At 47.1% G+C, this 15,746-nt stretch overlaps 1 protein-coding gene across 4 annotated transcripts in view; it reads left to right on the forward strand.

Annotated features, from left to right (window-relative positions):
• SSUH2 (ssu-2 homolog) overlaps positions 1-15,746 on the forward strand; it is a 58,810-nt gene that overhangs the window by 16,698 nt on the left and 26,366 nt on the right. For 2 of the 4 annotated variants that reach the window (XM_063630473.1, XM_063630476.1), the window contains exons 1-3: positions 6,902-6,913; positions 7,869-7,963; positions 8,857-8,984. In XM_063630473.1, coding sequence (XP_063486543.1) covers positions 8,939-8,984 — 46 coding nt within the window. In that variant the 5' untranslated portion in view covers positions 6,902-6,913; positions 7,869-7,963; positions 8,857-8,938. Of the gene's footprint in view, positions 1-2,804; positions 2,866-6,901; positions 6,914-7,868; positions 7,964-8,856; positions 8,985-15,746 lie in introns of those variants that run through there. The other 2 variants (XM_063630475.1, XM_063630474.1) reach the window with 2 other exon arrangements.

The following is a 15,746-nucleotide window of genomic DNA, read 5'->3' on the forward strand; positions in this document are numbered from 1 at the left end:
TATGCTTACTTACAACAGGTTCCCCAAGCTCAGCATTGCTGTTCTGTAATGCAACCCACTGTGTATACAGTATTACCTGGCCCTCTTCATGTGGTCCTGTGGAAACTGAGACTGAGGGCACTAGTGCAAAAACCCTGATTGTCCGGCTACTGCTGTTGCTGTGATAATAAAGTCCTTTGTCTCGGATTCAGAAGTCTCTCATGTCTTCTGTCAGCATCCAGGAAACAGGCAGGCTGACTTGTTGGCTTGCAGGTAGGGTAAAATCTCATCGCCTTCACAGTCCCTGACAGCTTCCAGGTTCATGACTTAGAGGAGGCAGAAGTTTAGGATTTTAATGATGAATCAGCCATAGCACCCAGTGTTAAATTGCTCAAAGACTAATGGGTATAGAGGGAAAAGGATACGTGAGAGAATGACATACAAGTTAAACAGTGAATACTTTCAGAGTAGTTAAGGAAAAGGCAGTTTTTGGGCATGGCTTGAAAGAGGAATGAGATTTTGATGGATTAGGAAGCTGGGCAAGGGAGTTCTAGGCAGAGGGAACAGAGTGAGTGAAAGCATAGAGGTGTGTGCGAAGGCCAAGAGTGGATTCAGGGGACAGTGCCTGGTTACTTCCAACTGTAAAATATTTCTTTAGTAAGGTGTAAGGAGCAGTGGCTAGAAGAAACAGCATGGACTTCAGAGTCAGACAGTAAGTCCAAGAGCATGAGAGCCAGAAATGCATGGCTAGCTGGGCTGGACAGCTTCATCCATCCTTCCAGAGTCACCCTTTACCCTTCACATCCTGCTCACTGTCCTGGCAACCTGGCCTTGTCCCCTTGTTCGGTCTGGGTTGGCCAATGGGAGGTGCCAGTGAGAGATGAGTGTGTTGCAGGAAACTGAGGACAGGAGAGACTGATATGGAGAACAGGAGGATTGTTTATTTTAGGTACTCACCGGCTCAGTGGATTCATATGCAAAAAGGTGAGCATTGAACAAAGACTGAGCACGGTTTTTGTAAGTTGACTTACAGAAGCAAAACAAAAGCAGCTAATCATATGATAGGTCACATAATCTATAGCATAGCATAACTTGTGGCCCTGCATAGCTGTTGGCCTTGTAGCTGCATTGAAAGAAAAACAAGAACTGGCTAAATACAGACATTTGTAAAACATAGCTGTACTTAAGAAGCCAGGGAAAGGAGGAGTAACAGTAAAGGAATTTGTCTTTCTCTCTTTTTTTCCTTTCAACCTTGTTCGAGCAGGGGGTTGTCTGGTGCCCATTCCTTTGGCCTTGGCTTCTCAAACAGTGTTATCTTATAACTGTCCTTAAAGTGAGCATGCTAGACAGAGGAAAATTTGTTCTTTTCTTTTAATCCTTGCCTTGCCTGCTACTTTTCTTGGAGTAAATGAATGCATATTTATTTTAAGTTTCTGCCTCAAGTGGATGAGAGGCGAGTGAGGTCAGGGTGTTGATCTTGCCTCCTGGCCTGCAAGGTTGCCTTGGGCTGCTGTTATCCTTTGACGGAAAGTCACTGTGCCCTCAAGGGGGTCTCTAACCAGCTCTCTCTTTCTGGATTTTTATAAATTCCTTCCTTTCACCTTTTCAAGTGGTAATGGCTCCATTACAACTAGCCAGGTAACCACACTCTCCTGTGTGGTGCTCAATCCTGCCTGTTAGGGATTGTGTATTCCCTGTGGAAACTAACATGCCTCCTGGGATCTGACTCAAGCAGACTGGCTTCCCTGTTGCAACCCGAGTGGTACAGTGGCTGATGGGGATGAGATGGGAAGAATGTTAGGTCAAACCCTAGAGGACGTAGGTTAGCATCCTGTCTGAAGAATGGTTTCCTAGTTTCACCTAATTAACTCCATTCTCCCTTTAAGATCCAACTCAGATGTCTGCTTCGCTGGAAAGATTCCCATGAACCTGTGCCACTTTCCATAGCATTTATTGACTGTGTTCTAATTGCCTCCTTCTCTATCTCTCTCTCTTCTGACTGCAGGTATCTGATGCATCTCCATATCTCTTACACTGCACACAATAAATACCCAGTGAATGAATAAATACATATATGGATGGATGGACAGACGGATGATGCATGGTAGATGGATGAATCTATGGATGATCCCATGCCCATTGAGGGTTTGGGTCAGGGGACAGATGTGAGCAGACACAGGGAAGCACAGGCAGCCCCCGGCCTCCAGCAGATTCTTCCAACCCAGCTGGAAAGACATGATATGGACATGGGAGTTCTCTAACTCTGAAAGGCCCCCTCTGCTGAGGTGTCCCATGTGCACAGACAGTGTGCATGACCAGAGGTCAGGAAGGAGGGATCTCACTCTGCTCTGGGCAGGGGGATATCAGGGAAGGCTGCCTGAAGGAGGAGAGGCTGGAGTGGGGCACTGAAGGATGGGAGAAGTTATGTGGATGGAGAGGCGGAGGGAACGAAGGCCTGGGAATCTGATGGGCCAAAGGGAAGACAGGAGACAAGTAAAGCTTGGAGATTTTGTCGAGAAAAGAAGAGAGGAGGCAATTAAGGTGGGAGAAATGACACCAGAAAACCACTGAAAATGCCCCAGTGGGGTTTGTTACTTTTAAAAAAAAGCAACCACAAAGAAAGACAATGAAACAGCCACGCTTTCTTTAGTAAGGTGTAAGGAGAAGTGGCGCCAAGAAACAGCATGGATTTCGGAGTCAGGCAGACCTGGGTTTGAATTTCAGCCTTGCTGATTTTTCACTGTGTGACTCTGGGCAGCTGACTTTACCTCTCTGAACCGTAGTTTCCTTTTCTAGAAAATGGGCCTTGTAATATGTACCTCTTAGGGCTGCTGTGAACGAAGGATAACATGGAAGCAACATGCCTGTCATAGTGCTTTGTGTATGGTAAGTACTTTGTTGATGTTATTGTTAATACTGTGAATACTATAGCCTTTGTGTTTTGTTTTGTTTGGGGGAATGTGGCATTTGAGAGTCCTGGGCATTGTCTGCAGTAGCTGTGGCAGCTGTGATTGTGGGTAATAGAAGGAGAAGTCATGCAGGCACAAGGCTTTTTTTCTTCTCTCTTTTTTTTTTTTTTGTGGTCTGAAAGAATGAGATAGCAGAATATTAATACTGCTATCTGGAGGCTTGACGCTGGGGCCCGGCGGGGGCTTGTTTTTGCAGCTAGAAATAGTCTGGCCTTTGCCTTTCCAGCGGGCAGGTTGCCAGGCCAACGAGTGTGTAAACCACCCAGCCGAACAAAGCAAAACTATTTTTACCTTGGGGAGCCCAAGAATGCATCACAGAGTTTACGCACCTGCCCCACCCAGCCTGGCAGCCCAAGCCAGTCGCCAATGGAGGCTGGTCTCCGGCAAGCAAGTGGAAAGCAAACAGCCCTGCCCCTTGGTGACCAGCTGCCCTGGCAAGGAGACCAGGTGTTCCAGAAAGGCCCAGAGTGCCCCCTCTTTCTCCTCTAGCCAGAGACTAGGAGACCAGAGACTCTCACTGAGAGAGTTTCTGAAGTGGTCAGGCAAGGAGCAATAAAGGTTTAGTTTTACCTCCTAATTCGATGTGAATAACAGCAATCCTACTCATAGCAATGCCTTCCACTTACTGAGATTCTGCTAGCCACAGGCACTGCGCTAACTGCTTACACACATCGTCGTCTCTTAGTCTGTAATAAATATCTCCATGAGGGACATCCCCAGTTTTCTGATGTAGAAGCTGAGGCTCAGAGAGGTTAAGTGACCTGCCCAGGGTTACCCAGCTAGGATGCAGTTTGACCTCAGGCCCATTCACTGCAAAGTGGATGCTCTTCTCACCTCCCTCACTGTCTCCCCACACATGGGAAGAACAGGGAGGAGCCAGACTTAGAGTCGTCATGGGGAGAAGGGTGCCTGTGGTCCTGCCCATGCAGGGCTATGAAGGCATGGAGGCCGGGAAGAGATTGGGAGAGCCCCACTGCCTGCTGATACCAGCAGATATGCACACATACTGGAGAGCGAGAGTGGCACCATGACTTGTTCTCTGATGAGCAAGAGGGAGGCCAGGGTGTCAGAGCCTACAGAACTGAATCCTCCATGTGTTACCACAGTGAAGGCTTTTCTTCGTTTCTCCCTCCCTCCTTCCCTTCCTTCTATACTCACCTCTTGGTAGGATGTAGCAGAAAGAGCATAGTTTCGGTAGTCAGCCTTTGTTCCCTTCTCCATGTACCTGACTGTTTTCATCCTTCGGTGCCCAGTGTCAGCCTCGCCTCCTTCAGGCAGCCTTTCCTGATCTCCCCCTTCCCAGAAAAGAGTAGGCTCATCTGACCTCCTGTCGTACCCACTGTCTGTGAGCATGGAACACTTCATGGAGGGTGGCCTGTCAGTGCTAGAGAACTTCCACGTGTCCATGTCTTGCCTTCCCACCTGGGTTGAAAGCTCCTTGAGGGTAGGGGCTGAGTCTTGGGCTTCTTCTTGCCACTTTGTATTACTCCTCTGCCTCCTAACATTCCATGACTTGTACCACCCTTTGGATTGATTATTCATCCACCCACCTATTCAACAAATACTCATCAAGTGCAGTGTCAGTTATGTGAAGATGCCTGAGATGCTATCCTGAAGTCTAGAGTCAGTCAGGAAAGAGAGCTAAGAAAGGAGGTAATTATAAAACAGGGTGGTGGGCCAGGCACAGTGGCGCATGCCTGTAATCCCAGCACTTTGGGAGGCCGAGGCGGTAGGATCGCTTGAGGTCAAGAGGTCCAGACCAGCTTGGCCAACATGGCGAAACCCTCTCTCTACTAAAAATACAAAAATTAGCCGGGTGTGATGGTGCACGCCTGTAGTCCCAGCTACTCGGGAGGCTGAGGCAGGAGAATTGCTTGAACCTGGGAGGTGGAAGTTGAAGTGAGCTGAGACTGTGCTACTGCACTCCAGCCTGGGTGACAGAGTAAGTGAGACTCCGTCTCAAACAAACAAACAAACAAACCAAAAAATGAAACAGAGTGGTAAATCCCATGGAAGAGAAGGCAGACTCATCGTGGGAGCCAGAAAAACCCACATTCAAATCCTGGCTCCACCACTTCCCACCTGTAGGAGCTTGGTCGAGTGACTTCCTCCCTGTGCCTCAGTTTTCTCATTTATAAACTGAGGCTAATAACAATTCTCAACTCACAGGGTTGTAGTGAGGACTGAATGAGATGATGTGGCCTTTTTGTCCTTTCCATCATGTTGGCTCCACATGGGCAGGGGTTGTGTCTTCCTCGCTCCCCGTGGTGTCCCCTGCCTAGCGCACATGGTGGGGCATGAAGAGTGTTTGTGGAATGGCTGTTGCTCCATCCCTGGGTCACAGGCAGTGACTGCCTGGTGCTGTCAAGAGGGGCTGACAGTCCAAGAATTGTAATGCTCAATCCATAAGCAGGTTTTGTGCCAGTTGGGAACACAAAACAGGGCAGAGGTGGCCAGGTGGCAGGCAGCAGCGAGGTTCCAGGAGGTCTCATTTCCTGTATGTTAGAGGAATAAATAGTAAAATGTGTCCTGGACCAAACCTTTGTTCCTTTTCTTGCCAAACTTGTTCATGGGAAAATCAGCTGCTTTTAGCAGAACATGGAAAAGAGGGAGAGTATATATTGCCAGAGGTTTAAGTTTCTCAATTTCAAACCTAAACATGAAGACTTTTCAGTTGTGTGTTCTGTTTGAGATTTGCACAAACCTGGTCTCTCTCTCTCTCTTTGTCTCTCTCTCTTTCTTAAAATCTTATTTCCTTGGTTATTGTTGAAGTGGGACACAAATTATTAAAAAATAGAACAAACCACCCAACAACTAGAAACTTTATTTTCATAGCAGCACAGGCTTATATTTAGTTAGAATATATTCTTTTGAAATCGAATTTCCACTATTCCACAGTGGTAGGAGGAGAAGGAAAAAAAAGTGAAGATATCTGAAAAATTCCCTAGTGCTCTGAACTTAGGATAGAACAGAACAGGTTTTGAAATCCTGGCCTGTGTGTTTGCCTCCCAAGTCTTCTGCTCTACCTTCAATCATTCTTCTGTCAAAAACAGAAGAGCGAGAGGCTGTGTTATCAGTTTTCTGATTGGCTCTGAACAAAGGAATGGTGCTGTCTCTCCACGCTGTCAGCTCATTGATGTCAATCAGAAAATTGATTCGAGGCATGTTTGGGATTCCGACTAGTTTGTGTGCATAACGATTCCAAGTCAATATTTTCAGAGGGATGAAAGAGATAGAGGTTGTGGGGACTAATGGGGGCAGGAATTACCCACTGAGATCTTGGGAAGCCACCCACTGTGATCTGGGGAGGCCACACACTGTGATCTTGGAGTGGCCACACACTGAGACCTTGGGGAGGACACCCACTGAGACATTGAGATATTTATATTTTCCCTGGAGCTCCAGCATCTATCTGTAAAGTGAGGTGCTATGGTTCTATTCCTACTAATTTACCCTATGGAAACACATACACATGTGTAGGCATAAATACAAGGCTATCTTTAAACCACAGCAGTGTAACTGCAGTGAAATAGGAGACAATTTGGGTGTCTATTGAGAGGAGAATGGTTAAATACATCATGATACATTCCTACAATGGGAAACTACGAAGTGTTAGAAATAAAGGAAGCTGAGATGATGTGGGTGATTCTACAAACATGATGTTGAGTGAAAGAAGCCAGATTCTTTTGTTAAAAATTCACTTGTTGAAGCCCTACCCCCCATTGTGATAGTATTTGGAGATGGGGTCTTTAGGACGTTATTAGGTTTAGATGAGGTTGTGAGGGTGGGGTCTCCAGGATGGGATTAGTGCCTTTCTAAGAGACAGAAGAGAGCTTGCTCTCTCTCTTTCTCCTCTCCACATGAGGGCATAGCAAGAAGGCAGCTGTCTACAAGCTAGGATGAGAGCCCTCACCAGAACCCAACCATGCTGGCACCCTGATCTTGGAATTCCAGCCATCCAAATGGTGAGAAAATACATTTCTGTCATTTAAGCCACCAGTCTGTGGTCATGGAAGCCTGAGCTGACTAATACAAGTGCCTGCTGTTTGAGTCCAAATGTATCAAGTTCGACAGGCAAAACTGAGCCATGGTGTTACAGGCAGGGAAATGGTTCCCATTGGGTGGGGTGGGAGGGTCAGGAGGTGGAGAGTGAGTACCAGAAAGTGGCCTAAAGTGGCTTCAGAATCTGGTCATGTTCTGTTCCCAATCTGAGTTTTGGTCACACGGGTACATTTACTTTGTCAAAATGCATCCAGTTGTGTTCTTAAGATTTGTGCTTTTTAAATGATTTGTGTTATAATTCAGTAAAATGTACACAAAGAAAAATAATCTCATTCAAAAATTATCAGTAAAAACAAAAGACTTGTGAACAATATTTTAGTTATTTCTATATTATTCGTATTTAGCCCAGTGCCTGAATTTAAACCAGATTGTTTGCTAAATGTAAAATTTGCTACAGCAATAACAATAAAATGAACAAGGTAAAACTGTGTATGCTGTTGACACAGAAAGATATCCATATTGTATTTTGTGTTTTTTTTTAACAAAAAGGCTGAGCAATATTTACAGCATGATTTCATTTATGCTTTTTAAAAATTCTAAGTGTATGCACACTTATAAGCAGATTTACATGTAAATTGACATATGGACATTGGAGGTGGGGTGACTATTAGTTTTCAGCTTTTAACCTTTCGAATCTTTGATTTTTTAAGGATTAGGATATTTCTTTTATAAATATAAAAAATAATGGTGAAGGTAAATAAAAGAGGACAATGAAAGTGAGTTTGGAGCAGATGATGTCTGTGGCCCCTGCTCTTGCTCTGAGGTCTGTGATTAACGTTGACCTTTTTCATGTCCAGCCAGATGGATGACCAGGTTTGAGTTGGATGACACTAAATCTCCATGTGATTCTTAATTTAGATCCAAAAAGGTGTCCATTCTTGTGGCTATCATTTGGGTTTTTGGTTGTGGATTCTCCTTCTCCAAGAGGATGTGGAGCTGGCTCTGGAAGCCAGGTAAATAGCAGAGCCTCAGGCCATTTAGGTAGCCGATCCCCAGGACAAAGAGGAGCCCAGTCTCCTCCCCACTCCGAGGGAGATGGCCTGAGGGAAAGGGGGAGTCAGTCACATGCTTATATTCATAAATAATAGCCCTGTGGAGAGTGGCCTGAAGTCACAGAGGAGAGAAGAGTTGTTTCTGGTCAGGGAAATCATGAAAGGCTTCCTAGAGGAGAGGACATCTGAGATGGTCCTTAGAGCATGGGTAGAAGTTTGCCAGGGAGAAAATGGTAGGAGGAGAATGTTTCAAATAGGGGAAACTGTATGCACAAAACTCGATATAGGTATATCGGGGAAAACATTGAGGGCTAAGGCTGGAAAGGCTGTTTGGAGGCTGACTGAAGATTTGGACTTTATCCTTGGGTAATAAGGAGCCATAAAAGATTTGAAGCAAGATACCTAATCAGATCTAAGTAGGCAGGAAAAGCTTTCCACCCTTCCCCTTTCTTTCCTCTCTCTTATCCTCCCTTCTTGGGAGGGGGACTCTGAGCAGCAGGAATAGAAGACAGTCTGGGTAGACATGATAAGCATTGAGGTTATGCCATGGAAGGCAGCTGCTATTAGTGACACAAAGGTTTGCTTGCCTTGTGGATGTCTTATTGGGAAAAATCTGGAGCTGGTAAAGCCATTTCTGTTACTAGTCTATAAGGCTACTCCTGATCACAGAGCACCTGAGACCCTTGGACTCGGGGAGATTGTGGTACAGGTGCAGAGGGAGGGAGATCAGAGAGATCCCGAGGAGGGCTCTGTGTGCTTGGATCAGGGACTCAACAGGGAAGGTGGGAGAGTTCTGTCGCACTTTGGACACTGTGTGTCATCCTGATCATGTGATCGTTTGATTTTCCTTCTAGGGATGGACGGTTGACTTCCACTGTTTCCTGGTCATCACTGTGCATGCGGGACACGCTGTAGAACAGCTCCCACTGGCTGGCAATGCTAAGCAGGTGTGGAGGGGAGTCAGAGACCCCCGGATGGAGGGGTGAGTGAAAGCCTGCCCGAGGCAGTCGCCACGGAGATGGAGGGAGGAGAGATTGGCAGTAGGTGTGTGTATGTGGGAAGAGAAGAGACAGGAGTTGAGGATAATTAGGGGTTTCCTGTATGTGTGGCTGGGTGTGATGGTGAAGAGGCAGAGGAGGGGAGGAGCTGGCATGGGGAAAAAGAGAATTAGGCTGGAGCCATGGGAACACATCCATCCTTGCTGAGGGCTATCTCTCCAGTTGACATTAGATGGGAGGCCTAACATCAGGGGATGGAGGAAAAAATCATTTCTGCCACTTTTGGCTTCATGGGAGACTCTGTAATGGGACTATGTCTGATGTTACTTATCGCTCTGGTACCCATCAAGGTCTCTGCAAGGAATCAAAGCTATTTAATAACGTGAAAAAAATACACAATTCCTCATTCTGCTCCTGCTCCCAATTTTCTGTGTGGCCCCAGGAGTCACTTCACCTCTGGGGACCTCAGGGCAACTTGCAAAGTGTATTTGTCATGGAAGAAATCCTGGGCTATGGTCTGCTACTCACTGCCATGTGAGCCTGGACAAGTCCCTTGTTTTCTCTTGGCCTCGGTTTCCCCATGTGCACAGTGAAGAAGTAGAACAAAAAGAATTCTGAGGTCCCAACAAGTGCTCACCATCAGCAATGATGGCTTCCCTCACTTGCCTCCCCCCTTGCTGAGATAGCAGAGAGATGCAATGGGCTGGATCCTGAAGCACTTATGACAGAAACACCTCTGCAAACACAAGGATGGAAAGTTAGTGTTGTCCCGTGGCCTGGGAAGGCTGGTGGTGCCTTGCAGAGCAAATTGAATTTGTGTTTGAAAATTTCAGTGACCAAATAGACTGGCCTTTTAAAATTCCAAATTGGTTTTGTAGATAAATGGATCAGATTAGTAGGAAGGAAGGGAGAAACGGAGGGACCGTGCAAAATGCGTGCAATTGCTGGCAGGCAGCCTTCTGCCTTATGAGATTAGCATCTCTGCCTTTTGCTGGAAATGAGCCACTCTGTTCTCCTTGCCTGCCAGGAGCCATGATTTAAAACCTCTCCCATTTTCTAGCCCAGTGAGGACAGCAGCCAGAACCATAGAAACTGGTTTTAGTTGGTTTAATCTGCAGCCCCCAGGCTGGGCATCTGCATTGACCCACAAAAGAGCTCCCTGGGAAATGTCTTTCAGAGTCAAGGCCACAGATGGAGCAGGAGCTGTCACTGGTCACTTTTCCAACCATGGGGATGGAGCTTACTATAGTCCCAGCTTCCAGGGAAGCATCCTGCATTAAGTGTTTGAGCCACTGGGTCGAACTGAACTCCTTCCTGCTGTTCCTGTAATGCAGCACTGAGACTGGATCCCTGGTTTTGAAGAAGTAAATGTCTAGAGACAGGGACAAACTGGTATTTAAAAATTACCAGTGGCCTTTTTTTTTTCTGTCAGTTTCCCCACAGATGGAACAAAGCTTATCTTTGGAGAAAACTGTTTAGAAGTCCAGGACAATGGGAAGATAAAGTCCCTGCACACTAATTTATTTATTTATTTATTTATTCATTTATTCATTCATTCATTCATTTATTCATTCATCACATATCTATAGAGCATCTATTATTTTCCAGGCCCTGTTCACAGTGCTAAGTATACAGCAGGAACTAAACAGATACAAATATGCTTTTTGGGATTTTTATCTTGGTAGCCTACACCCAGATTATGACAGGTGTTGAACTAAGTTAGTTAATGTATTGGATAGAAGTAAGTGCCATGAAGAAAAACAAAAGCAGGAAAGAGGATCTGAGACGAGATTTGGTGGCGGTGGCAGGGTGTTCAATTTTAAATAGGGACCAGGGACAGCATCCCTGGGAGAGTGACATTTGAGCAAAGGCCTGAAGGTGGTGAGGGAACAGTTTGTGTGGAGATCTGGAGGGGAATTCCAGATCGCCAGCACAGCCAGTGCAAAGGCCCTGAGGTGGGAATGTGCTTGGTGTGACCCAGGAACGATGAGGAGGCTGGTGGGGCTGGAGGAAAGAGTTGAAGAGAAGCAGGCAGAGGCCATATTGGTAGGTAGGGTGCAGGGCATCGCTGGCAGAGCACGGCAAGGACTCGGCTTTTAGTCCAAGTGATTTTGCAGCCAGTAAGGGTGTTGAGCAGAGGAGGGCTGTCTCCTGACTTACAGGTGTAGAGGGATCAGTCTGAATTCTGAATTGAGCATGGGCTTTGTCAGGGCGAGGGCAATAGCTAGGAGGCCCATGAGGAAGTGACTGCAGCAATCCAGGTGAGGGGGTGTGGGGGCTCAGGCATGAGTGGGAGCAAGGAAGCAGACTGGGAGGGGACCCAGGCAGATATGACTTGCTGACATTGAATGGGGGTATGAGGAAAAGGGGGAGTGAAAGCAGGTGGAGACCAGGGGTTCAGTGCTGAACACAGAGGGGAGATGTCCCAGCCAGATAGTGGAGTCAGGAGTTCAGAAGAGAGGTGCAGGCAGAGGCAGAAATTGGGAATCATCAGTGCATGGACGACCATCACACTGAAGGAGGTCACCAAGGGAGTGAGCACGGATGGATGGGCACACAATGAGTCCAGACACCCTGATATTTAGAGATCAGGAGAGAGGAGCCACCATCCTACCTTGCCTGCTCCTGGGACCTGCTCTGGGAATGAGGAGAAATGCAATTCCTGCCATCTTCATGAACTGCAGGAACCTTGGGGCCCTGGATGTGGTGAAAGTTCCTGTTGCAGGCAGCGTTTTTGGGAAGAAGATTTTGAGGAGGAGGAGGAACTTTGTGTGTGGGAAGTTAGCTGGGGGTGCTCTTGGGATCAAGTCCTGTGAGGAAGCGAAGGCAGCAGGATTTCACAAAGGGAGGAGTTGAGTCGCGCTGCAGTCAGGACGAAGGTTTCGCCCATTGTTGGAGGGTAGGGGCTCAGGAGCAGGGCAGCCCTTCAGAGCTGCCCTGAATGAAGGCCCAGGGTGAGTCAGGGAAGGGCTTGACCAGGCACTAGAGATGAGGTTCTCATCCTGAGGGGAGCTGGGAGGGCAGCCCAGCACTCAATAAGGCACCTAGGGGAAGGTGACCAGGCCATCATTAGACGGTGGGGGCAGGCCAGAGTCTCTTAAGAAAGTTGATGAGTTAGGTTCCTGGGACATCAGGATTGGTAGAATCCTGGAGCTGCGATGTATCCAGGGTCAAGGTTAAGTTTTGTGTTGTGTTTAACCATTTCCCCACCGGTGTTTTGGGAGGCTTCCAAGAGGGGCCTTAGCTACATCAAGGGGATGAGGGAAGGGGCGCTGGGGCTTGGAGGAGGTGATAGAGGGAAGCCCAGGGCAGCAGCAGACCAGAGTCACAGAACGGAATAGTGCTTTGGTGAGCACTCATTGGAAGCTTCCGGAAAGACTTAGGGATGGGGAGCACTGGCTAAAGTGTGGCTTTGCTGTTGTTGAGGAGACAACGGTTTAGGCTTGGCTAGGAAAAGGAAAGTTGGAGGGTGACCTTCCTGAAGGCCTCTGGCCTGCAAGCATCGTAGTTTCTCAGCTTTCCGCCATTGCTTTCTGTTCAGCTGATTGGGTAGCCAGACTTACATGGGCCAAGCCACTAAGTAGCCAGGTCAGTGAAAACCATGCCATGCTTCTTCCCCCAGCTTCTTACAATGACACATAACAACGCACAGAATTGTTTGTCATCTACATCAGGGCCTTGGTGCCAACTTGCTCTCATTCCTGTTCTGCCACACCAGAGCTGTGTGACCTTGGGTAAGTCAATCAACCTCTCTAAGCCCTTGTTTTCTCATCTATAAGGAGAACAGTATCTATCTTATGGAGTTGTTGTGAAGGTTTAAATGAGAAAGCATCTGTGAAAGCATCTCCCTTCCTTTGTGGTATTTGGGGGGCATCAAAAAGATCTCAGTCCCTGTATTCTCTCTGTGCAGTTAGAAGTCCACGACTTGGGCCTGGAGGGATGTGCCAATTTCCCTAGCTCCCAGAGAGAGGAGGGTGCTTGGGCACGGTGTTTCGAGAACCTCCTACTTGGACAAGTTTCTTATTTGTGTCAAGTCCATTCTCCTCCACTCCATACTTGATTCCCACCATGGGCACCCCTGGTCTCCATCCACCCAGCCTGCAGATAAGCCAACAACAATGTTATCGTGGCTGCCAGGCCCTTTGGGGCAGAACTCCTTTGTTGGCAGTCTTGGCTCCTGTGGGGGTTCTAGGTGGCTCTCGGCTCGGTTGGGTTGAGAGGGCCTGAGGCAGGGCCTGGTTCCTGGTGGATGTGCAGGGAGCATTCACTGGATGAATGAGAGTGAGGGCTCTGTAGCTGGTGGGATGAGACCTTGTCCAGCAGGAGCTGAGCAATAGCCGGCTTCTCTGAGACAAAAGGAAACAACCAGGCCAGGCACTGTTCAAGGTTATTCCCCCTGGGAGTACCTCTCCTCACCACGGTCCTTCAGGGATGTTCTGGAAAGGGGCTGCAGTGCTGCTGTGTCCACTTTAGGACTTTGAACTCAGTCTACCCTGACTCTGAAGCCATAGACTGTGATGTTCTACTATTGCTCACACCCCACTTTGTTTAATCACCAAGCTTCTGCTTTAATATTCTTCCGAAGGGCTCAGTCCAAAGGCAAGAAACTCTTCTCCCTAGAAAGTTTCTTTGTTCAGCTGAAAATGACCTCCATTCCGGACCAGCTCTCCGCATGCCTGCGCATGGATAGGACGGGTGTCCTGAGATTCTATTCTGCTGCTGCCTTCCCACACGCCCCTTTAAATACTCGAAGACAGTTATTGAACCTTGCTTCTAGGCTTTTCCCTCACTATCATGTTCAATTGCAGTCCGACCACATGGTTCCTTGATTCACTTCTAAAGCTCTGCTCTACCCTAATTCTTCCTGCAGCCATGACATATCCCAAGACAGACACCCACCTGTGAGATTACATAGATTTTATTTCCAGGAACAAACAAGGTTCTCAGACAGCAATCAATGGATAGAGTCAGCTCCTGGACAGCTGTGCTGATTCCACAAATGTTTCATGAGCACTTAGCACATGCAGGACATGAGGTGTGCAATGGTTCATATTCGTGGACCCCTGAGGGCCAGTTCAGGAGGAGCTCTCGGAGCCCACTGATTTCCATCAACAGCAGGGAGGAAGAATGACCATCAGATGTCAGGCACAGAGTGATTGCCTCTCTTCCCTGACCCCAACCTCCTTTGAGTCTATAATAGTAAGAGGCAGAGTCCAGTACTAGCCTCACACTGTCATGGGTCCTAGAGCTAATGCTGCTTGTTCCCACTGACACCACGGATGTTAGGTGTTGATGGGTACATTATTTACCCCAAGTCACTCAAGCACACTGTTGCAGACAGCACTTCCATACTGATGCCGAAGCAAGATTAGAAAGGTCTAGCTGTTGGTTTGTTCATCCTCCATGCGTTCTAAGAGCTTTTTATTAACTTGCTATTATGTGATCTAAGTAGTGTTTAGAAAAGGACTGTCATTCCTGCTGATCAGCACTCCCTGGTTACGAAGATGCAGCTCAGGGTTGTCTGCATTTTTGCAGCCTCGAGATTTTGGGTCCTTGTAATGCTTAATTCTCTTTAACATTTTGTTCAATTTGACATTTAAAGAATTTTCTGTGGGTTTTCCTTTTAAATGCTGAGGAAGGTTTTAGGTAAGCATATATTGCTGCTTAAAAAGTACTCAAGATGTAATAGTGGTATATTGTTTTAGTTAAGTTTCAAGTATTCTGTCATTAATCTATCATTTGTCATGTTTTGGCTCAAATACATACACATGCAAACACACGCATAAACAGATACAGCAATGGATGCTCACACATGTTTAGGGTAAAATATACACACAGAGAAAGGCATACAAATTCATGATAATCCCATTTATCATGGGGACAATTCTATAAGGGCTTAAAATCATTGCTTCATGTATAAAGGCATCAAAAGACCACATTTCTTCCTCAGGATCATGGTCTTCCTTGTGTATACACAGTAATGAAACTTATATGACTCTCAAGTATCAGAAATCCAGTGCTCCTACCAGCCATAAAAATCTATTTGTGAGGACTGAGTCACCTAAGAAGTGTTTGTGAAATTGTGAATACTGCTGAAGATTGCACTTGCATGCTGTCGGCAATGGGCAGTCAGTGACGAGGGTGAAGGCAGTAGAGAGAATAAAGACACGCTCTTTATGGAGCAGCTGGGAGCCATCTCCCAGTGCAGTGTGGCCATCCCAGACAGGCCGAACTTTAGGACACTGACAAAATAGTCCTGATGCTTCCCCTGGTGAAAGCAATCCCAGGTTGTCATTGAGGAATACCATGGCACATCCCATGTGCATTGCTGGGATGGGGAAGTCAAGGCATAGAGCAGTTTCATCGCCCTGGCCAGAGAACCCCAGGTTCAGCTGCAGAGGCGTGATTGCCAAGGATGCAGTGGAGGGGGTGGGACCCATAGAGCCTCGGGGACCAGCTCCTTGGGGAGGTAACCTCCTTGTGGTTATGACCTTTTTTCTGCATGCCCCCTACAATACTTAGGAGTCTGCCTCCTACAGCTGGGAGATGTAGCTCAGTTGTCAGGCACTCTGACTAAAGAGTAAGACTGATGAGGGCTTGAATCTATCATCCTGCTCAGAAAAATGGGCATGATACCAGTGCCCCTCTCAAAGGGGTGCAGTGAGGACATGAGTAACTAGAAGCATCCACAAGAGCTCGGTTAGTAGAAGGCTCTTGTGGGAGAGGAGCTCCCAGAACCCGGTGGA

This window comes from Symphalangus syndactylus, chromosome 21 (genome assembly GCF_028878055.3).
Source record: "Symphalangus syndactylus isolate Jambi chromosome 21, NHGRI_mSymSyn1-v2.1_pri, whole genome shotgun sequence".
Lineage (NCBI taxonomy): Eukaryota > Metazoa > Chordata > Mammalia > Primates > Hylobatidae > Symphalangus > Symphalangus syndactylus.